General features: G+C 42.0%; 1 protein-coding gene across 7 annotated transcripts in view; it reads right to left on the bottom strand.

The window, feature by feature from the left end:
* inpp4b (inositol polyphosphate-4-phosphatase type II B) overlaps positions 1 to 24,991 on the bottom strand; it is a 125,543-nt gene that overhangs the window by 18,125 nt on the left and 82,427 nt on the right. For 5 of the 7 annotated variants that reach the window (XM_056408678.1, XM_056408680.1, XM_056408681.1 and 2 more), the window contains 6 exons: positions 23,553 to 23,657; positions 20,565 to 20,673; positions 10,408 to 10,591; positions 10,283 to 10,333; positions 1,056 to 1,385; positions 104 to 242 (listed from right to left, as the gene is read on the bottom strand). In XM_056408678.1, the coding sequence (XP_056264653.1) occupies positions 104 to 242; positions 1,056 to 1,385; positions 10,283 to 10,333; positions 10,408 to 10,591; positions 20,565 to 20,673; positions 23,553 to 23,657 (918 nt within the window). The remainder of the gene's footprint in view (positions 1 to 103; positions 243 to 1,055; positions 1,386 to 10,282; positions 10,334 to 10,407; positions 10,592 to 20,564; positions 20,674 to 23,552; positions 23,658 to 24,991) is intronic. The other 2 variants (XM_056408679.1, XM_056408684.1) reach the window with 1 other exon arrangement.

Raw genomic sequence — 24,991 nt, 5'->3', positions numbered from 1 at the left:
AATAGAACTGGGTTTCCAGGGAGTCAGTTATTTCACCTATTTACAGCATTAACACACCAGCATTTAGTTTCACTGATTGCACTTCACAAAATCAGTTATTTACCGGGTTTGTGTGAGATGATGACATCAGCTAGCTGCTGCTCAGGGACCGGCTCTTGACTGCTGTTGTCTTCTTCCTGGAGTTTATCTACCATGGCGATGACACAGTTGAGACATTTGGCCACGTTAGCCCACACCCGGTCCTAAAAGAGCCAAATATACAATCAGCAGTCAGGTCAGCCGCACAGAAAAGATCTTACTCACTCTGTCTGAGATTGTGAAATTGAGGAAAACCAAAGTGTGCAACAAAACCAGGACCAAAACAACATTGAAGCAGCTTTACAGTGTAAACTGGCTTCAAGTCCAAAATGTCAAAAGGAAATAGCAGTCTGGATATTATGAGATTACTTTCAAAGCATTTCACTCGTTTCCAGCTTTCTTTTGCTTTTCCTGAACAGCAACCGTTACCGGACAAATAGATGCTTTCACTTTTATGTGTGCGTGTATAAATATGATAATCTAATTGTCTGTATATGTGTTTTGTAAATGGTGTTGTGTATTTTTGTCTCTCGTGTTTAAAATATATAGTTTGAACATGATAAAATGGTGAGGAATATTTTGAGCGATAATTAGACATTGGTGTGCAGCAATCATGTCAAACTCCCGCTGTCAGCGAGGCAGATTCCATCCTCACACGCACACATCGAACACACTTCATTGAAAAGAAGCAGCATGGCTTGTTCTGCACTGACTTTATTACAATAAAATGAGGAAACTCCTTTGAGAAAACTCATTAAAAAGAAATATTCTTTTTCATAGAATTTTTTCGCAAGCAATTGAAGTTATTTGTCTAAAAAATGGTTTATCTGTCATGATTAGACACACAGTGATAATGATAGTGTATCTCCCCGTGTCTGCCCGACCACGAGGCCAGTAGTAAACATGACAGTTTGTTTCATTGTTCTAAAAAACAAGTAAAACTCTTCTTAATGACTGAGAAATGTAGTCACCCTCACCCATTCCTCCTCGTCGTACTCATTATGGTGCGGTATGGAGTCTTGGTGTTTCAGCGGCACGCCTTCGCCTCTAGTCGTGCTTTGTAATCCTTCCACATGATTACACCGCGCTGTGCCGTCAGTGATCGATGTGGCCGGACTGTGACCTGGAAGTCCCTGGACTGGGCTCGGAGTCTGGTCACTGCCCTGGAGGATGTGGCCTTGATGTTGGCCTCCCTGCACCGGGTTCTGCTGCTGGTTCTTGGAGACGTATCCGGGCCGCGCTGCATGCAGTGCCAGTAGTGCACTCTTGACCAATTCATCCTTAAGTGTGTGAACAAATTGTTCGGTCTGTAGGAAAGAGAGGGAGAAAGACCGATTGGGAAAAAGACAGATAGTGAATGTTGTGAGGAAGCACAACAAATTAAAATGTTAGCGCTGAAAAAGCAAAAGAGACAGAGTAAGTGGGAAGAGATTGTCACATTTGCGGGGGGGGGGGTAAGAAAATACAGATTAAAGTAATCTTGGAAGTGTGCAACTATTGGAAGGGAAGAGAAACAAGGAAAATGAACACTCTTTCACCATCCAGCAGCCCGGCTCCATTACGGTAGCGCAGCCGGTGAGCAACAATAGATAGATAGATGGATACTTTATTAATCCCGAGGGAAATTTAGGTCATCTAGTAGCTTATACACTTAACTTAACTCACAAACATACATACACAAATCACAGTAGAAAAACAATACACATAGGGAGAACATGTTCACAGGGAGTAGGGTGTATACAGATATTATACAGATACTACAGTGTGCAAAGTGATATAAATAGTACAGTCTGTGCAATGGGCTAGTATAGCCAGTAAAAAGAGTAAAAAGAGTAAAAAGATGGACAAAAACAGCAACAAACAACAAACAATTCAATTACTCCTCCTCCAGCCTGCTTCTCTGAGGAGAACACCTCCTTTGATCTAAAATTCACCAGCGACTGTAAGTTGATGATGATGATCCCAGTACCAAGGAGCCTCTCGCTCGCTGTCGCCACTGCGTGAAAAATGATAAGGGCTCTCAAGAGTAATTGGGTTAGCACCGCAATAAGCAATTTTATTAGCACAGCAAAATGCAATCAAACAAAACACGAGCCAAGCTCTCCATGAAAAGGAACCGGTGAGGTCAGTGCAGTGTATATATTTGCCTCACAAACACCCTCTTCCTGCGCCCTCCCCAGCGCTGGCCCAAACCTATTTAGTGCCCTTTTGCTTCACGGCCATTTCCACCACCAGTGTGGGGATTCTGTGGGCAATTTAACCGGCCAAGTACCGGTAGGTATGCAGTGGTCGTTTTCGAGTCATATTCCATCCTCCCTCATTGATGTGACAACTGAGGACAATAACCCCTCCCTGGCCGGTACGAGAGACACTTTGTGTGGAAGTCAAAAGGAAGTGATTCCAAACCTTTTCTGCTGGTGACTCGCGAAAATGAAGCAACGTCAACTTGTGACTCCTTTCCAAACGGCTGCATGACCCGTCAGCATATTACCAAAGAAACGACTTTCACTTCTCCGATTGTGTCACTTGCGTAATGATCCATTACTCATCCAACTATCCAGTCTAACATAAGAAAAAGGAATAAAGTAAAACAGTTTTGATTTGCTCTAATCATATTGAGATTCTGCCTCTGTATTCAGCAGTCGGTTCAGTCTGTTGCTGATCGGACTGTTATCTCAGCCTATGACATGTGGATGTTTTCATAAGGATGAATAGTGCTATAACTTATGATTACAATGTCCTGGAAATAATTTAAAAAAAATTTAAATAGTGCTAAGCATGTTTTCTATATGAATTGGGTACAATTATAGATCTACCAATTAGATGTGGTGTTATAATTAAACTCAATGTTGATAAAAATGGCTCAGTGGGGTCATGATTTATCTCCTATATTCATGGGGCTTCACGGCGGTGGAGTCTATGGTCAACTTCCTCACTGAAGCTGCCGTTCCAAACACTTTTCAAAAATCGGACACATTAAAGCTTTAAATGAGAATTAACTGCTGACTTGCGTTGTATCTTTGTTCCTCAAAAAGTGCAGCTATAGCATATGTCAGTCATTAAAGAATATATAATGTAGATTGATGTAAAACAGATAAAGACGTATCCACATAAAATGAGCCATTTGATGAATGTTTGAGCGGAGAGATCAAATGATGACTCCACTTAAAACACCATTGTATCCGATTCATATCCATTTTAATTGCCTTGCTTGGATCCAAAAGAGTTCCATTACTGTAAGTTATGTATGGATAAGACTGTGTGTGTAATTATCTGAGAACAAGCACTTGTGCTGAAATGCTCTTCTGCGATGCACACGATCGTACATAAAGAAGTAAACATCATTTAAAAAATAATAAAATGTGAAAGAAAAACGTGAAGGAATTAGCTACACTTGATTGCGTAATCAAAACAGATAACAGAAACTGGGGATTCAAAATGTAAATTCACAAATTCACAAATGGAACTCTGCTTATCTGACCTCAATGTTAATTTGCAATCTATAAAACCATGTATTATTCATTTTCGTTCCTAAGATGAGCGAACACTGAATTTAAAAGAATCTGGATCTTATTTGCATTGCTTAACCACGCGGTCAAAGAAGCCATATATTTGACTATGACTGAGTAACTTTACATTTTTAAAATGTTCTTATTTTCGCGGTTACATTATAACCAACCCTCATTCAATCACATTCCTAAATATTCTACCAGTACCTCATCTAAGATCAGGATCTACAGCGAAGTGCAGAAAACATTTTAATGATACACTGTACACCAGGATGCATATAGGTACTGTGTTCAGAATAGAATATCAGAGGTGCACTCCTCCGGGGAAAGGAGGAACGCATTGCAGCGTCATTCTCATACCAAGACTAAACCAAAGCAACTTTGCTCCTCCCTGCACAAAAAAACTACTCCTTCGTGTAGCTCTTCCACACCTACCTGTTTTAGAGATCTGAAGCGCTCAAAGTCCCTCAGGACAAATTCTGTTGCTCGTCTGTTTTATCTGTATCTGCTGATTTGATCTTGACTGAGCAGTTGTGCGAGTAAGAAATTGCCTCTGTGGACCGATACTGCGGAAAAATAAGTTACGTCTCATCAAAAAAAGAAGAAAACTGAAGAAATCTATTTGCCCTGAATGGTTTCGGATGGTTTGTCAGCTTTTTTCACTCGATGTAGCTGAGAGAAGTTAAGAGAGGCTTGATGGAGCGAGCTGGGCGGACTCCAACAGCACTTGGCTTATTCACAATTGCGTATTTGACTTCCAAACACCTATAATCTCACATAATCGTGCGTAGATGAGCAATCTGCTCCTAACTCTCTTCTCTCTTGTCGGATCACAGCTTCTCCCGGGTAACTGTAAAGATGGAGACATAAAACGTGTCCTCGGACACAGCTGGAGGGAGAGGAGATGTGCTTTTCCCTGTGTGTGTCATCAGAGTGAAGTTATTATTATCATCATCAACAGAATGTTACGACCTCAGACACTTAGGAAGTAGGACCCAATTGCACGACCCGGGAGACAGAGATAAAGTATTTGTAAGTACTTTATTTTTCGGTTCTGCAGTGAACAAAATGAAAGCGCTCACGTAGTGAGGATCAAAAACTTTTCAAGAGCATAACATAACCCGACCTGATCATGGCAAAAGACCAGACGAACTGACAAGGAACACTGGGAGACAGGGGAATTTAAGCACATGGTAACAAGACACAGGTGGGACCAATCAGGGGCGGGGCTGACACTGATGAGCATAGGAGACAGGTGTGATGACAGGTGAAAACAATCAGGAAGCCTGGAATGAGAGAAAGCGAACATAAATGACATGAACCTCTCTAGCATATCTGTCGGTGCACAACAGTACCCTCTAGGGCCAACTCCTGATGGCCCAGGCTGATTGTAAAAGTCGTGGATAAGAGTCTTGTCTACGATAAATGAAGCAGCTATCCAGCTTCTAGCCTCAGGACCGTAACCCTTCCAGTCTACCAGGAATTGCTTGCCCTCCCTATTACGGACCTCCAGTAGCTTACGGACCCCTTCAAAGAACTTGGGCGGTGGAGGGGCTTGACTCTCACACCTCACTTGATCTTGATAACACTAAAACGTTGCTGGGGCACTCAAGGGGGTTGATGACTCTGGACACTGGAAACGGACCCACAAATCTCGGAGCCAGTTTCTTTGAGGCGACATGGAGTGGTAAGTCTTTGGTAGAGAGCCAAACCTTTGGCCTGGACTGTAGGAGGGCGACCCCGGATGAACGTCCCCAAAAGCCTTCATCCGAGCTGAACTGGAGAAGAGACTGCGAGCACCAGCCCAAACTCTGCGACAACGCCTGATCATGGCATGTGCCGATGGAACCTCACCTCTTCCTCGTTGTTAGGGAAAAGTGGAGGCTGGAAACCATTGACACAATGGAATGGAGAGAGACCTGGCCAGAGGAAGGGTATTGTGGGCAACCTCGACCCATGTGAGGTGGTCACCCAGGTGGTCTGAGTCTCTAGTTCTTGGTTCAGACGCCCGACTGTCCATTTGACTGAGGGTGATATCCTGATGACAGGCTGACGGTGGCACCTATGAGTCGACAAAACTCTTTCCAGAAGGCGGAAATGAATTGTGGACCCCTGTCAGAAACAATGTCATTAGGGAATCCATGGATCCTGAACACGTGATTCATCATGACCTCTGCGGTGACTTTGGCAGAGGGAAGCTTGGTCAATGGGATGAAGTGAGCCATCTTTGAAAATCGATCAACCACTGTTAGAACCGTAGTCTTGCCTCTGGATGAGGGAAATCCTGTCACAAAATCCATCGAAATGTGTGACCAAGGACGATGGGGAATCGGCAGCGGCTGGAGCAAGCCCATCTTAACTTGAGATGAGGTCTTATTACACGCACACCACCGACAAGCGCACATACTCGGCCACATTTTTCTTCATGGATGGCCACCAGAAACGTTGTTGAATCCTGAACATTGTTCTTGCTACTCCCGGATGGCACGAAGCACAGATGAGTGAGCCCAGTGGATGACCTTGGAGTGAAGAGCCTCAGGAACAAACAGCAGATTGTTGGGACACTCGCTAGGCGCTGGATTCATGACATTTGCCTCTTTAACGCCTGACTCACTTTGCCAGCAAAAAGCTCCGATCACCCGGTTAAGTGGAAGGATGGTCTTGGGCTCTACCGCAAGTGGTTCGGGATCGTAAAGACGAGACAAAGCATCGGGTTTTGATTCTGAGACCCGGGAAAAAGAGTGTGAAGTTGAATCTACTAAAGAAAAGTGTCCACCTGGCCTGACGGGAGTTGAGACGCTTAGCCTTTCTTATATATTCTAGATTCTTGTGATCTGTCCAGACTAAAAACGGTTGCTGCACCCTCTAGCCAGTGTCTCCATTCCTCGAGGGCAGCTTTACAGCTAACAATTCCTTGTTTCCCACATATAATTCCGCTCGCCGTTGTCAACTTCCGCGACAGGTAAGCACATGGATGCATCTTGTTGTCTTCTGCAGAACGTTGAGACAGTACTCCTCCAATTCCCTCATTGGAAGCATCCACCTCGACCATAAACTGGCGCTGGGGATCTGGAATGGTGAGTATGGGAGCTGATGTGAATCTATCTCTGAGAAGTTTGAAAGCAAGATCCGCCTAGGGTCCACTTGAAGAGAAGTCAGAACATGCAGAGGAGCAGCAACAGAACTGAAATGCTAATAAACTTCCTATAGAAGTTAGCAAATCCTAGGAACTGCTGAACCTTTTTCCTGGAGTCTGGTGTGGGCCACTGGGATACTGCACTGACTTTCGCAGGATCCATTTGGATATGATTAGGTGAGACTATGTATCCTAAGAAAGACACCTCTTCTGTGTGGAACTCGCACTTCTCTGCCTTGACATATAGCTGATTATCCAGTAGTTTCTGCAAAACTTGGCGGACATGGTTAACGTGAGATTTAGCGTCTGGGGAGAAAATCAGTATGTCATCCAGATACACAAACACTGAAATATTCAAGAATTCCCAAAACCTCATTCACAAAAGCTTGAAAACAGCCGGTGCATTGCACAGTCCAAAAGGCATTACCAAGTACTCATAGTGACCATTCTGAGTGTTGAATCCAGTCTTCCACTCATCCCTTGTTTTATTCTAACCAAGTGATATGCATTTCTTAAATCCAACTTGGTGAATATCTTGGCCGTTTGAAGCAGTTCAAAAGCAGATGACATGAGTGGCAGAGGATAGCGGTTCTTCACCGTAATGTCATTTAGTGGACTGTAGTCTATGCAAGGTCTCAGAGACCCGTCTTTCTTTCCCAGCTACAACAATCCCGCTCCCGCTGGAGACGATGAAGGACGGATAATCCCTGATTTGAGTGAAGAGGAGATGTATTCATCCATTGCTGTTCTCTCAGGTCTCGAAATCGAGTAAAGTCTCCCTTGGGAATGGGGGCTCCCGGTACGAGATCAATGGGACAGTCAAAATCTCGGTGAGGAGGTAGCGACAAGGCTTTAGACTTGTTAAAAGCTTCTTTTAAATCATGGTAACAGGAAGGTACCTTCTGTAGATCAGGATAGTCAGGGTGATCTATAATGATCCTACTAGAGTCTGTTGGTGCATTAACAGGTTGCGAAAGTTTACACCTGCCCTTACAATCCTCTCCCCATTCCTTAACTTTCCCTGAAGGCCAGTCTATGTGAGGATTGTGGATCTTCAGCCAAGGAAACCCCAAAATAATCGGGTACTGATTCGACTCAAAAATATGAAATTGCATGCTCTCGGTATGGTCCTTATTTATAGTAATCCGTATGGGCTCAGTGCAATGGGTAACTGTGAACAACAAGCGGCCGTCTAAGGCACTGGCACTAACAGGATGAGATAGCGGGACAGTTTTTATCTTTAGCTGTTTGACTAGGCCCCAGTCTATAAGGCTTTCGTCAGCCCCTGAGTCTATTAACACACCCTGGTCAATGGTCAGTTCGTTCTGTTACGACCTCAGACACTTAGGAAGTAGGACCCAATTGCACGACCCGGGAGACAGAGATAAAGTATTTGTAAGTACTTTATTTTTCGGTTCTGCAGTGAACAAAATGAAAGCGCTCACGTAGTGAGGGATCAAAAACTTTTCAAGAGCATAACATAACCCGACCTGATCATGGCAAAAGACCAGACGAACTGACAAGGAACACTGGGAGACAGGGGAATTTAAGCACATGGTAACAAGACACAGGTGGGACCAATCAGGGGCGGGGCTGACACTGATGAGCATAGGAGACAGGTGTGATGACAGGTGAAAACAATCAGGAAGCCTGGAATGAGAGAAAGCGAACATAAATGACATGAACCTCTCTAGCATATCTGTCGGTGCACAACACAGAATTATCACCATATATGGAGAAGCAACAGTACATTTGCCGTCCCCGCTGTGAAGTGGAGAAGTGTCATTTCATTCGGCCTCGAGTCAGGTGGTGTGAAGCAAGGAGGAAAAAGTCAGATGCAACGAGTACTTTGTAAAAAACTATTATTTCATCCCCCTGATGTTTTCTGGAGGCGTCTCATCTTCCCATAACCATCTCAGATTCTCTGAAGATGTGACTCACTGTCTTTATTGAAGAAACTTCACACGCACCGCAGTGACACACTCGCAAATGCACCTGCCTTTATTTATTTGTATGTCAGAAGGAGTTGAGATATTTGTCTAAGTGTGAGTACGGATTTATTTATTTGGGGGGGGGGGGGTATTTTCGTTATTGATTAATCTGTCAATTACTTTGTTGATTATTCAATCAACGTTTTGTTTATAAAATGTCCAAAAGTTGTGAATGCTGATTGTCATGTTTTCCTTTTTTAAACGAAGACAAGCTGTCACACAGCTGAAGTAATATTAGCTATTTTTGCTTTAAAAGGGACGAAAACACTAAACTTAAAGAAAAAACCTAAACATTGCAGAGTTATTGTAGAGTTTGTTAAAGGAACAGTTACAACATGTGTTTATTTGCTTTCATGAGGAGTTAGATAGTACTGTAAGGTGCATTTTGTTATCTTTGGACATCTGTTACACCAGACTTTATGCTAAGCTAAGCTTACCGTCTGCTGGCTGTAGACTTATATTAAACGGCAGATATGGTAGAGTGGTATTGATATTCTCATTCTCAGCAAGAAAGCACATTTCTTTTGGGGAAAGTTTGTGATTTTCGCCAATATGAATAAAACAGGCAAGGCATTACTTGTGTGTGCTCAGGTGTGTACATGTGTGAACAAGTGATGAGGAAAAACACACAGAATCAAGCATGATTGTGTGTGAACGAAAAAACAAGAGAGCAGATTTTTGTGACAGACAACCAGATGTGCACGAGGAAATATGGATATTAAACGTGTGATTCATGATTGTAGTCTATGAGGCTTGAAGAGAGTGATGTCACTTGAACATCAGCTTTTAGACACGGAGACAGAAACACAGTTTCAACCCCCACCACCCACACACCCACACACCAACACACAGCTTGAGATTTTAATCAGATCAGCCCCACGTGTACTGACCAGGCCAGAGGTTTACTAGGCCAACGTGTGCGTGTCTAATCAAGGATGAGAGGAAGTGGTGACAGAGCGAATGTACCAATTAAGCCGGCTCTATTCCACTGTGGCAAAAACAATCTCTCCCACAACAGATTGCAATCTGACAGCACCAGATGTAATTCATTAATTATACTGATAGAAACGCCTCAACTCCATAAACCTTCATGCTGCTGTTCACTTTTGTTAGTTTGGCATTTTTATGATGACTTATGGAGTTTTCCTGAGGGTTGTCTTTTTAGAGTGGGAAGCAAATTGCTGGATTTTAAATTCTGAAGTTATTTCTAGAATATATAAATGTTGCAGTTGTTTTTTATGAAACAGAGTCACATCAAAGCACTGGCACTAAGGCTCTCTTGTAGGATAACTCCAGTGAGAAGGTAAACAGTGTCAGTCAATTTAGGCCAATGCATCCACTGCTGAATGCAACTCTATGGATATAGGCTTGACTTTTGCATTATGTTTTGATGCTTTTCATTATTTTATGTGAAGCACTTTAAATTGCTTTGTTGTCGAAATGTGCAATACAAATAAACGGGCCTTGCCTTGGAAACCGAAAGTAGTTTTTGGGTGTGTTTGGGTTTAAATTAACGTAGTGCCACAGTTAAACTTAAATCTAAAAGGCTTTTCAGGCTGAGGTATTACCTGACAATGTGTGTTGATGTGTCCGAGAATAAAATAGTTTGGTTGCAGCAGCTTTAGGACAAGAGGAATAAAGAGATAGTTAAAATGGGAGCGAGAGTGGGTGAAGGGTTTGGGGGCTGCCTCACCTTGTCAGAAAGGTTCTTGAGTGCATCCCTCAGTCCGGGGGAAGAGTGCTCCTGGGCAGCCTGGAGGAGCCGGTCCGCGAGGCCTGTGATGAGGGGCTGGAGGAGGCTCACGGTGCTGAGTACCTCCTGAGCTTTAGCTGTGTGCTCTGGGGAGTAGTAGATACACTGGTAGGCAGTGCTGAAGCTGTGGCGAAAGAAAAAAACATGTACATTCAGTCGCACTGTCATGGACTGGATACGTAGAATACACAGAAAAGTGTTCCAAACCGGGTTTTAAAAGAACTGGGCCACACTTTAATGAGATGCAGACAGACAGTACGGGACAGAAGCTCATCCCATGATTGTTTAGAAAAGTGCTGCTGGTTTTTATTGTGTCCACTTGCTAACAGCATATGCCAAAACCAGTAGGAAGAGGTCGTATTTTTTAAATCAAGCAAGCTTCACTGCAGCATTCCCTAGTGGACCTGCTCCTTGTGCTTAACCTTATAATCAAAACACAATTGATCGAGAACAGGTTTACTTTATATTTTCTTGAAAGGTGTGAATTGAGTAAATGTTAATGCTTTCCTCTAATATTTTGTGGTGAGACCATAAAGGCATCTGTAACTAAGACTTTTATTTTAAAATATCATTTTAAGATAACAGCATCGCAAACACATCAGGTATATATTATATGAAAGGAAAATGATTTATCCCAAGCCTTTGAATGTTGTGGAGTATGTGATGACCACACCCAGTGGCTTTGTGCAGCTACTGCCCTGCTGTGAATAACAAGCACAACCTTCACCAACAGCAGTTGCATCCGCATGTATATACATTTGATCACACGCGGAAATTGGTCAATGATGACGATGCTTGAGGGTAAAGATAACTATAACTCTTATTGTTACCTAACAAGAGTGGAACCACAATGACTCGTATTGCTTCTAATCTAAAATGTGTATATAGAGTGGTTGATCATAACTGTACAATATCAAATGGCTATTCTTTGTACTGATTGTTCTGACAAATAGTGGGTGTTTATTGACTATAAATGTTGTGTTATGGCACACTTTAGCGGCCTGGAATATGTACAGCAGCAACACTTTCCAGGTATTTGGCAATAACTGTCAAACTGAAACTGCAGCCCAATGTTAACCCATTTTCTTTTTATAAATAATTAATCTCTTCTTCATTTCTAGGGAGCCGTTTAATCTCAGACAAAAACTCATTTTGTCAGTTCCTAGATTCAGGGCAAATCCCTCCATTCAAACATTCTCCTCGGGTAAAGTTCCAGTGACTTTCAATGAGTTTTGGCTGACTTCCTGCCATCAGATGTAGCGTGGAGCTAGTTTAGAGTCAGCTCTGCAAGCCTCTATGTAGGCCATACCCCAGAGCCAGATCCTAAGGCATAATTTGACACAAGTGAGAGAAGAGCGAAAGAGAGAACACGAGATTGAGGAAGGGAGGACCACATACAAAAGGCTGCCATAATACAGTATTATCTGCAGCGTTAATAATATTTTCAGCGAGTGCTTCTTTAGAAGTCTCCTGGTGTGGAACAGCACCACCTGATTTATCAGAAAGTGTGAAAATCTGAAGGCCTTAAGACATTCGGTGGCGGAGTAGGTGCTTAACCACTAACTATGTCTTTGACTGGCTAACTTTAAAATCTTGGCCTTGTCATTATTACTAAAGAGCTCCCCGGAGGACTACCACCCACGAGCTCAAGGCTAATCAAAGGAATCACTTCTGAGAGAAATACACAGGGCAAACACACACATCACCACCAGGTCTACGCGTGGACTTCTGTTGCCCCCTCTTCCACAACCGTACCTCCAAATGCTACAATTTCTATCACAGGGAAGACTATAATTGAATAATCTTCTGCAACGAACCCCTTTCATCCTCTGTGAGCTTACATTCGTCTTCCTACATTATGCAGAACTAAAGAGAAGAAAAATCCTTCAGGCTTACAACAATACAGATGCTCCAGGAAAAAAGTCAAAGGAGAAAGTTGTTCAGAGGACAATTGCTTCAGCGACTGAGATTCAATAACAGCCCTGTTGACTCATAAGTACAAATCAAATCCCATTAAGGAGCCTATGTGAGCAATAATTAATGTTAGCACCTTTCACCTGATGCTAGACGACAGAATAGATCCTCTCCAAGGCTGGCTAAGGTACGGAACTATCATTGTCTGTGTATGCAAACTTGATGAAAGGCCAAAGATGATGTTGCACAAAAGGAGCTGATTGTCATTTCAAGCTGTGGGTATGTTTTCCATCCCCGATGTAATTTGGGAGTGCTGTGTGCCAAGTTTTTTAAACATGGTGCCAAAGCATCAGGGGTTGGATGCACAATATAAGCCAATACAACCATCCTAGATTCCTTTGTGGAACTTAAAATATGTATCTTTTGTTGAAATATGTAAGTGCTGATTGAACCCTGGGTTTAATGTCTGAGGTCATAGTTGTGTGGTGTCGTTGGAGTCCATGATATTTTAATAAATAAACACAAGAGCGGGAAATCCTTCGATCTGTCTGGCTTTTACCTGGCAGGACTTCTAGCCAGTCACAGCCTCGAGCTGATTCACAGCTAACCTGAGCTCATAAAAGGCATCATGGTTCCCAAATCCTTTGCTTTTGTTTAAAGGAGCTCCCTGAAGAACTTGTTATTTACCGTTTGTTTGATGGCTGATCTATTTCATGATACAATCTGGATGCATTTCTTTTAAGTTAAAACCATTTGGTTCTAATGCAGTTGCCATTTCATCAAACCATTTTGAGCGTTTGATATCAATAGTATTCTTCTATTTTTCTGATCTATAATAATAAATAACAAGTAGTGGAACATCCTTTAAAAATTAGGTACAAATGTAGATATGCTGTTTTGTACTTAAAGTACAGCGAACAAACATAAAGGTTTGCAGATTCCTCCTAACAGGCATATATGAATCTTCATTGATATTCATAATGTGAATGTGAGCTATTTGTCCAGCAACTATGTAAACTTTGCATGCATGAATATTTATGTTTCAGTCTATGACCAAAGAGACTCATTCAATTTCCATACATGCAGTATAGAGCATTTCAAGTGAACAGTCTTTTCTTGTTTTCCCTCATAAAGAGACAAACTAAGGACTAGCGCTTCAGTGTGGAGGGCTTAATGAGTGTTTTAAATATAACGATACACAAATTACAAGTTAGATTTCATGCATGTTAGAACATCTCCACATGTGGGCAGTCAGTCCTACAGCAGCATGCAGAGAGCATTACAATTGCATTCCAGTTAAATTAGCTCAAATTGGAGCTACAGTCGATTAAAGAGGCACATTTGTGCAGACTGTGTACAGCTAGAATACGCAACACACATAACTGATCCGCGAGGACTCATTCTCTTCATCGTGAGCATCACCCCGACATTCACCTACAGCCACCTGCCTGCTCTTCAACTGTGCTCATTATGGTAATATTGTACCTTCCACAGACATAAACAGGTCCAAAATGAACATTCTTGTGTTCCCGGTTTGGCAGCTGGGACATTATTGATGCATGTTTGCTGTCAATGCATCCTTTATCGATGCCAAATAAAATACCAAAATACAGCAGAAAACAACGGAGGCGGCTGCTGGATAGTTCAAATGTTCAGAAGCAAGAATGAAATGTTTCTGGCCTTGGGTACATATTTGTGCCGGGCTATGATTGCAACTCTCCATCTCCTGTCAAAGAATATTAGTTTCCTCTTAGGCAAAGCTCGTCCAGACATTACCTGATGTCTGTACATCATGGTGGGGAGAGCTAAGAAATAATTGCTGCCATACCCCTGCAAACATATACATATACATATATGGATGTATATGTATATAATGATTTTTTCTTAATCCCACCTCATTTCCATGTGCACCCTGGGTGTGTGTGCACGCGCCTCCAGCCATGAAAACACAAAAGGTGCCACTCCCTCTGCACAATATGCAAAGTGCACTTGACTGCGCGTTGCACCTACACTTTGATTCATGAAATGATCGCCCCTGGCCTTATAATTCAAGTTTTACATAGAAAAGCAGCACTGGATCTCCAAGAATAGGGACTCGTCAACATGTTAACACATCAGTGGCGCAAGGCTCCATCAGGTAAACTCCAGTCTACTAACCGACGAGTAAAACTAGCAGTATCTCCAGGATGAACTTCCTCCTTTGTTTTCCTAAATGATCAATGGGAATTGGTTATAACTGTAATGAGAGGGAGAAAACCGCTGGGCCCAGCGGCCTAATTAAGCCAGCATCTTCAGCGCATGGCTAATTAATAGTGGGGAGGAAATTAATGACGAGCTTGCGGCCTGCTGCTGACAGCCAGCAGGAGAAAGATGCAGCTACGTCAGCAGAGAGCTCTGCAGCACCCCAGGTGACTGCCAAGGCCTCCTTCGTCATTTAGACAGCATGTTGTAATCACCGTTCTTACACCAGGACACTGCCACATAGCCACAGTCAAATATATCTACAGTACGCTTTGGATACAAGCTGAGCGGTCTGATCTAAAACCAGCTTCTTTTAACTGCCAAACTCCATCTGCCGTTGAATCATCCACTGGGCACTGATTTCATATCGGTTCTCAGCCAAAGCTTTCCTCAGTTCAGACCAAACCAAGGAACCTCGATCTGAGAACAGATACGCCTCAAAGCTGCTGCCAGCACCGTCACCCACAGAATCTGGAGGGAAGAACGAAGAAGCTGCTGTCCATCAGCCTGACCCGAGTCCCAGGCACGCACACACTCATCCTGGTAGGAAGGCATTTTGTTGGACAACGTGCTGCTAGTCGCATTCAATCTAAACATTGAACCCAAGAGACGATGTGATTGGACCACTCTGTGACTGAGGGACGTGTCATCCTGGCGACACGTCAGTTGTTCCTTCCTCTCTGTTACAGTGGACAACATTCAAAGCCACATGTAGAGAGGAGATATACTGCCCCGTTTCTGCACCAACTAAGTACAGCGGACCTTAAAACAGGTCTGCCACGACACTGAAAAACTACACAGAAGTAAAACAATTTGATTTCAGTAAATCTCCTATACTTCCATACATGTGTAATAAAAACAAAACACAACACCAGAACAGATAGGACAACTTTCAGGTTCGATAAAACATGTCATCACGAAAGCTGCAAACATCACGAAAGCTTGAAAGCATATGGCGTTCGACTAATCTGGAAGAATCCCGCTTCGTATGCGAGATAGTCTTAAAACATATAAGAAGGCCCTCTGTAATGCCAGAGCAACCTATTACTCATCAACAGAGAAATATAAGAACAACCCCAGGTTTCTCTTTAGCACTTTAGCCAGGCTGACAGTCACAGCTCTGTGGAGCCGAGTATTCCTATAGACCTCAGTAGTCATGACTTCATGAACTTCTTTAATGAAAATATTCTAACTATTAGAGGCAAGATGGATGATCTCTTGCCCTTAACCAGTGCCAATCTGTCCTCAAGTGGAGTGGCCTTGGAAACGGCTGAATACCCTGGTGCATATTTGAATGGGTTTCCTCCATCAACCTTGACCAACGGTCTTCAACGGTTTCTACTTCTAACACGTCTACCTGTCTCTTGGACCCCATCCCGACGAGGCTGCTTAAAGACGTTTTGCCTTTAATTGGCAGCTCTCTATTAGATATTATCAATGTGTCCCTGCTAACAGGCCACGCACCACATTCCTTCAAAGAAGCTGTCATTAAACCTCTCCTGAAGAAGCCCACTCTGGATCCAGAGGTGTTGGCTAACTACAGACCGATCTCTAAGCTCCCCTTCCTCTCTAAGATCCTTGAGAAATTAATCGCAAACCAGTTGTGTGACTTTCTACATCATAATAGTTTATTTGAGGAGTTTCAGTCAGGAATTAAAAATCACCACAGCACCGAGACAGCACAGGTGAAAATTACAAATGACCTCTTAATGGCAGCAGATAAAGGACTCCTCTCTGTACTGGTCTTGTTAGACCTTAGTGCTGCATTCGACACCATTGACCATGACATCCTGTTACAGAGACTGGAGCAGTCGATTGGCATTTCAGGCACAGCACTAAGTTGGTTTAAATCCTATTTATCAGATTGATCTCAGTTTGTATTTGTAAACGATGACGCCTCGATAACCAACAACGTTAGTCACGGACTTCCACAAGGTTCTGTGCTTGGACCAATTTTATTTACCTTATACATGCTTCCTTTGGGCAATATTATCAGGAAACATTCCATAAACTTTGACTGTTATGCAAATGATACTCAACTACATCTATCGATCAAACCAGAAAAGACCAACCAGCTCACTAAAATTCAAACATGTCTTGAAGACATAAAAACATGGATGACCGTCAACTTTCTGATGTTAAACTCAGACAAAACTGAAGTAATTTTACTCGGCCCTGAACACCTTAGAGATCAATTATCTGGTGATGTGGTTTCTGTAGATGGCATTGCTCTAGCATCCAACACCACTGTAAAGAATCTCGGCGTTATCTTTGATCGGGACTTATCCTTTAACTCCCACGTAAAGCAAATCTCAAGGACTGCATTCTTTCATCTACGTAACATTTCAAAAATCAGGCACATCTTGTCTCAAAAAAATGCAGAAAAACAGGTTTTCACGCGTTCGTTACTTCGAGACTGGATTACTGCAACTCCTTATTATCAGGCTGCTCTAATAAGTCTCTTAAGTCCCTCCAGTTGATCCAGAATGCTGCAGCTCGTATTCTCACTAACACTAAGAGAAGAGATCACATTACTCCTGTATTCTGCTCTGCACTGGCTCCCTGTAAAATCAAGAATCACTTTTAAAATTCTTCTCCTAACCTACAAAGCCTTGATTAGTGATGCTCCATCATATCTTAAGGGGCTTGTAGTACCATATTGCCCCACTAGAGAGCTGCGCTCACTAAATGCGGGGCTACTTGTAGTTCCTAGAGACTTGAAAAGTAGGATGTGAGCCAGAGCCTTCAGTTATCAAGCTCCTCTTTTATGGAACCAGCTTCCACCTTCAGTCCGGGAGGCAGACACAGTCACCTCGTTTAAGAGTAGACTGAAGACTTTCCTCTTTGATAGTCTTATAGTTATAGGGCTGAATCAGGATCACCTGGTCCCGCCCCTAGAGATGCTGCTATAGGCTTATAGGCTGCTGGGGGATGTTTTAGGATACACTGAGCACCTCTCTCCTCCTCTCTCTCTACTTATGGATGAATCTTCATCTCTCCATTGCACATCATTAACTCTGCTTCCTCCCCGGAGTCCTTGTGACTTCACGTCTAGTGAAGTGTCCCTTGGACCTGGCTGGGTCCGATGCCATGGCGCTGCTGATGCCCCGCCCACTCCTCCTCTCCACCTCCATCTGCCTGATGGATCATGGAGGTCTGGATCATGGTCCATGCCTAGTACCAACTATTCATACACTCTGTCATACTCATTGAATGTGTTGTAACTCTGTTAAGATTCCTTCTGGTCACATGACATCTATTGCTTCTGTCCATCCGGGGAGAGGGGTCTTCCTCTGTTGCTCTGCTGAAGGTTTCTTTCCTTTTTCCCTATGAACGTTTTTTTTCCTCTTTCTTGGGAGTTTTTCCTGATCCAATGTGAGATCCTGGGACAGTGATGTCGTATGTATACAGATTATAAAGCCCTTTGAGGCAAATGTGTGATGTTGGGTTATATAAAATAAACTGAATTGAAATATCTCCCCCACAAAAAAAGTGTGTTGCATCGTTATGCAGATTAGCTGAATAATTTAAAAGAGGCTGTTAATGATAGATTACACCACCTCAGCAAATCCACGGCTAGGTCTTGAGGGTTCAATTAAAAAAGGATAAAAATCCAGTGGCTTTTAAAACTGCCATTTAAGTGGGACTGCATGCATTAATGATAGATAAATGCTCTCGACATCTGTGTACATGTGTAAGGTTTCTGGAGGAATGCTAAATGTAGTTATTGATTAAACTCTTTCCTGGCCCATCCTGAGAAACACACTACATTGCATACTCTGGTCATTGCCAAGCTTGGCCAATGCAGGTTTCTAATGGATCTGAAAATAACCCCCTTTCTCTCTTCTAGTGTCCAGGGAACAAAGACATATAGCTCTTTTATTGCCCTGCTGGTAACACCTCTGTGCTCAGGTTTTTCTTTTTTTCTTCTGCTCGTCCCTCATTCCTTTTCCATCTTCTTTGATGAATTAATATCCCATTGAATAGCCAAGTCTCACCTCTTACCGATTGTTCCCTTTTTAATCAAATGTGATTACAAAAGGCTGCTTGAGATAGGCGAGCTGACACACAGGAAGGAGTATAATGAGTGTCTGCATGTCCACACACACACACACACACACACACAATTCTGCTCAGTTTGGCTGACTTTCCACACAATTAAGTGACTCAACTAGACTTGAGCATAAGACAACAGTACTTAACAAGTGAAAACAAAAAAATCCATCAACGCTTAATATATTTAGTGCATGCATAGTAAAAGCTGATTAAACCATTAAATATGAAATGTTCCCCGTTTAAAGTAAACATGAACCTTCATTACAACGGCCTCGGCAAACACTACAAACTCGTCAGGTTTATTCCTATTTCTGGCGATGGCTGACAAATGACTGCATTCCAGGTCAAACATGGATAAGGCTCAGCGTAGGACGCAGTCAGTTAGCCAGCCGTAAAATTGGAAAATTTAAGCTACAGTGAGTCATTAGCTAAGTCAAATATTAAACAAAAAGCTCTGTCTCCTCGGAGAATTATTTCTGAAGTCTAATCTCTCGTTCAAAGAAAATGATTTCACTTCAGTGGATTTTCGAAAATATAATAACCTTATCATAGTTCAGATACAAGCGGATCCACTTGTGCACTTCAGCGTAAAGATAAAGAAGTCCTTTCTTTATTTTTTTTATCATCAGCACAGACTCCCAACTATTTCCCCATCAACTTATACATTTCATACCCACAGCTCTCCATCTGGCCTCTCTTCCCCTCTTTCTTGAGCTGCAAACTCTGTAACTAATTGGATCTGGCATGGTCTATAATGACTTTGCACTCTATGGGGAGCTTTAAGAAAAATCACCCTTCATTTCTTCTGGCATCACTCAAGTGAGCACATGCTGAACTCCGGTGACATATACCTCCGCCCTGCATCTAAATGGCAAAAGCAGCTAAATGTACAGGATACTGCCGAGCGCAGGTTTGAGAAAGTCCTCTGGATTCGGTCTCCCGGGGTAAACTTTCAGTCTGTGTTTGTGCACTTTGTAACGATGTATGGATAACACAACCATGGGTGTTTGTGGAGCGAGTGGTTTCACACAGTAAAAGAAACACACTAAACGCATTTTCCGCATCAAGCAATCAATCAATCAACACAGCCGCAGTCTGAACCCAATCTAACATCAATCTGAGAGACTCCCAGTGAGACCAACACAAGGTCTCTACTGGTCTGAGCAAAGCCAGTATATCAGTCAGACTTCACTTATGGTTTTTCAGATTAAGAACTCACTCCTTGTGAAATATGTTTGTATTAATGATTGATTATTGCAGTGGTTATTGTAGACTAATTTCTGGCAGTCAATGCTTATGGATTGCTGTTCAATTGCACTCTACACATCACTAACTCTTCGTAGTAACAATGTTAGCTCCAGACATTATCTCAGATGAGAAATGTCCACATTCATTGCATAAAAACTTCTAAACATCTGGACTGATCATTCGGTTTTGAATTGAAGTGCTTTTTAAGAGCCAGCTCCAGCTGGCAGCTGGGAAGTTGTAACAAAACGTGCAGCAAAATGTGAGGCAAGTTAACACACAACTTCAGGGAGGAGGAAACACAATGCCTGACAGCGAAAACAACCAGTACAGAGGAACTTCGGACTCGACAAGCCTTTTCCATCACGTCTGTGGCCCCCAGTCAAATTGAGCTGTCGGAGATCAGTGTTAAAGTCTAAATTCAGCATGTCTTGGTTGTGAGAAAATGTAGGGGGCTGTGAAGAACAAGCCCAAAGGCCAGGGACAACAAATGTGTCTGCCACTATCAATTATGCACAAGTTAGATTATTTTGCCAATAAAAGCTTGTTTCCCCCTCAGCATGTGTCCCGTATTAAATCTTCCGTGCTCCCTCTAAACACCGTTGGTGTACAGGTCTGCCAGCTGTTTTTCTTCCTCCTACCTCTTTTTCTCTGCTTCATATCTGCTCAGGAGACGCTGCAGACCACCACACTTGAACCCCTGGAAATGGGCTGCAGGGGCGCCGACAGTGACAACGTCGTAGAATGCATCTGGAAGACAGAAAATAGATTTGATGGAATTTAAATAACAAGATGTATTATACAGCATCTTGGAACATTCTCACTTGAGGATCAAGAAGAATGGGATTCAAGAAGATAAATTATGAAAGAAATACAAATAAAAAAAACATGAAGGTTTTGACCAGCCACTTGAGGCAAATTATCAGGAATTATGAATAAATCTTCAAAAACAGTATGCAAAAGAAGTACATTTTGGAGTATACAGGATTTATTGTTTTAAATTTTTTATGTGGTATTCTATCCTATTACTAAATCGACTCCTACATTTTCTGGTGACATCCCAAGTTATATCAACAGTAGTAAATTAGTAATACCTGCATCAATATTGATTCAGTATTCTTGAGTATACCACGCAGCGGCTTCAGGGCTTTAGTTCAAATGGGAAAGTCAACGTTCTATGGCTCATGCAAGGTGTTACTCGTTGATCCCACGTTGAACCAGAAGGACGATGAATGTCACAGCACTTCATTCCAATTTGCACACTGCCGTCACAAGTGAATAAACACTTCACAGACGGCTAGGCGGGCACAGGGGTGCTTACAACAGCCCTTGTTTTGAATGAGTAATGGGTGAGGTGACAATTAAAACTGAAAAAAGGGAGGAGGGAGAGTGGGTGGACTGGGGTTTATGTTGTTGAATATGTTGGTGTGGTTTAGTGAACACCTCTGGGAAAGCAACAGTGCACATCTCCGACTGCAGGAAAAAAGTGCTTGAAAAATCGTTGAAAGTAGAAATTAATGACACAACACAGCTCCAAGTGTTGCCACTGAGATGTGGATGGCAGTGTGGCCAACAGCCTCCCGTCCCCTAACAACACCACAATGGACCAATAGTGGTTTGATATGGGGGCTTTGCTACTACCCACTGCATCTTCCATTCATTATCCTTGTGGCAGGCCTTGAGGCTCCTGTTCCACCACACATTTGGCCCCTAGAGTCTCGGGATGTCCAAGTTCCCTTAATTGGTTCTCCCACAGCAGAAGTGTACTATACGACAATGGTGGGTTTCGGAACATCAAGCACAATGACCAATTTGTGCTCGATTTGCCTGGTCTCGCTCTCACACCATCCATTTTTCAAGACACAATATATCAAGAACAGAATAAGCTGTTTAAGTACTAAGAGGACAGTAGCTCTCTAAAAGAGGAAATTGATTGCGGCAGTCAGGAGGAGTGGTTATAACTCACACTTAACCCATTCCACAAACCTGTTTAACAATGACAAAGGGTCCTTTTTGACCCAAATGAGTTAAAAAGATGGTTCCATTGTTTTTTACAATTATTGATTAGATGACAGAGACAGGAAACTTAGGAAGAGAAAAAGGCAATGCATCTCAACCACTATTCCACCTAGATGTTGCTGTGTGCTCCTACGTTCTTACTGGTAAAAGATAAGCTTCATCTAATTCGATGAACGGGAATCAGTTATAAAATACTGATCCAGCGTAATGATGTAGAATATGGATAAGAAATAGGGATATGGAAAAAATACAGTCAATGATAAATGACCTGAATATGAAGTCATCGTTAAAAAGAAACTCTTCCCATATGAGGAATGACGGTAGCACAGGGTGTATGTCAAACTCACATTGCAATGATTTGTTTGAGTTGTGTGTAAGATGTTGAGCAGCATGTTGAAGGTGAGAATAAAGGGAAGAGACAGCTTCAGAATGAAAGTGTATTCATTAAAACATTTTTTTTAAAGATTTACCAAATTTATGTAAAACATGTCTTCTTTTTATTAATCAAGGTTTTGTTTTTAATGATCTATTTATCATGGTTTCCGCCAACATTTCTTCATTGCATTATGAAGCCGATAACCTGCTGGTACTCCAGGTCTTACTGAAGTATAAACGAAGGGTTAACATACATATCAGCTATAGCGCCACTGCCTGGAATTGAGTAACAGAGCAAATTGAGTCACAAATTGAGTCTATCAATCAATCGTTTTATCTTGATTTCCCTCTTTTTCTACCCTTAGTTTTCGGGTTGTATGATTACTTGATTTTTCTTATTTTATGTCCCTGATGTCTTCACTGAAAAAAGCACAGTTTAGATCACGGTTTGTCTGTCGTCAACTTCTCCATCAATCATAAAAATGGAGCCCACTCACAGGTAGTGAGGCATCAGTTAGTCGCTCTAATACACAGAGACATATTCAGGGCAATAACTAGAGAGCAGCGGCGGAGGAGAAAACCCAGTATTTCTCTGTGGAAAAACACTAAGGGCCTAATTAGTGTTTAGTCTATCTTTCTCAGGCCAAGTTAATTCTCACCTTTCAACCTGGACGATGAACTAGAACTGGCCTGTCTGAGCCCTCTGAGTATCTCTGACAGGTGGAGAAGTCACAGGCATAGAAACACAACACAACCAGAGCAGCTTCAAGAAAAAGTTTGCATATGAAACCAATTTTCCCCATTACCTGCTTTTCCTGCTTGGAAGTTCCAGGACAAACGGCGACTGAGCCAAGTTGCTTTTGAGCAGGTTTGTACAAATTACATTTTGAAGCGGCTTTACACTATTTTTTGAAATGACAATGGGAAACAGTATGACAATGAGAAAGGGGTCGCTTGTAGTGATACACGTACAGAGAATTATCACCTGCATCTGCAGCTTCCTTTTGGTTTTATGGAGTTTTATAGTCAGTTTCAGCCACATTTGACTTTTTGGTTCAGTGTCAGCGCTCTCATTGCAATGTTTGTGTGGCCCAGTGCATTTAGCAGCATAAAAGCAAAAATATTTCACTCACAGAAGTTGATGGACACCAAAAACAGGACAGGAGGAGTGTGAATATTGGACTTAGGTGTAGTCAAAGGTCCAACAGAAGTCTAAAGCGGCAGTGGAATAATACCTGTTTTTCGGGGGCACGTCACTCTCATCCTCTGGGTGTGCAAGTTTATTGGGATGAACTCCAGAGATTTCTGGGCTTTGCAGCAGCTTGGCTTGAATGAACGACCTAAAAGAAAAGTACACAATTAAATGTCACATTGTCATTAAATATAACTGCGATGGTGGATGTTTAAAAGATAAACATCCCTTACAGTTTACACCTCACCGTCTGCTACGATCTTTCCAACATGACTGCTTTATATTGCTGTTCTCTTTATCAGCTTGTTGATGGGCTTATGAAGTGAGGCGCATCAACAGATAAGAAAACATTAGATCATAATTTAGATTGATGTTCAAATAAAAAAATGTAAAAAACCTGTGTAATTGAATCTCTTGAGATATAACTGAGTGACAAAGGGAAATACAAAGCACCAGATACAATTGAGTGAATGGTTGCAGCTCATGCCAATATTTCAAATTAGTAAAGCCCAATTTACCCAGCCATTCTCCCAAAGAAAGCATCATTTTAACACAAACCATTTTTGTTAACTACAAATTATTCTTGGTTTGGCATTGGCATGTGAATACAATTAAGTTAACCCGCCAAACCATTTCACTATTAAATGCCCATGAAAGACCATTTAACACACATATTATCTGTATATCAGACAGAGAATGTATCAATTAGAGAGCAACAAGCATCTCAAAAGTAGCTCGTTTGAATCAACCGCTTATAACATCCTCTGAGAAGTGTAATCTTTTAATCAGAGGATGTTATGTTGCAGCCGCTAGATTGCTCAGAATGTCCAATTAAAATGTTCTGACAAACGATACTCTTTGTTAGTGGCTTACATTTAAGCTTGAGTAGATGTAAATAGGGTTGACAAGTCTCTATGAGATGAGGCAAATCTTTCAAGAACAATCAAGAAACAGAAGCAACTTAGAAGAGTTGTGATGTTTGCTAGCAGAGGGATTTCAGTTAAAATGTCTTAAGACGTTTCTATCTAAGGAATAAAGCTCAAGTTACAAAACAGGAAGTGCACGTTAAGTGTTTTCCAGCTCATGTGCGGAAAAGTAACTTCATCGTAAATATCAGAGCACATTGATGGCATGTTGAACACGTTGATGTGATTCGTTATTCCAAATTGTAACAAATATTGCTAATTAGTTAAATAGAAGTGCAGGTAAATATCTGATGTGCTTGTACCTCCCGTTCAGTCTCCTTATTGTAAACAGCTATGCAGATGTTATGTATAGTCCTCTATCTATCTATCTATCTATCCATCTATTTATTTATATACTAGCATTATAGCAGAATAGACCCATTATTACTCCTGTAGATTAAGATATATTATCATATATGTAATCATACACTGTATATCTTGTCAACAATGATTATTTTCTTATTCATAAAAACACCAAAAGGGCGAGTGAATTACTCAAATCCTGCCACTATTTCCA

This window comes from Pseudoliparis swirei, chromosome 24 (genome assembly GCF_029220125.1).
Source record: "Pseudoliparis swirei isolate HS2019 ecotype Mariana Trench chromosome 24, NWPU_hadal_v1, whole genome shotgun sequence".
Classification (NCBI taxonomy): domain Eukaryota; kingdom Metazoa; phylum Chordata; class Actinopteri; order Perciformes; family Liparidae; genus Pseudoliparis; species Pseudoliparis swirei.
The sequence above is the reverse complement of the archived record's forward strand: the minus strand, read 5'-3'. Positions and strand labels throughout refer to the sequence as shown.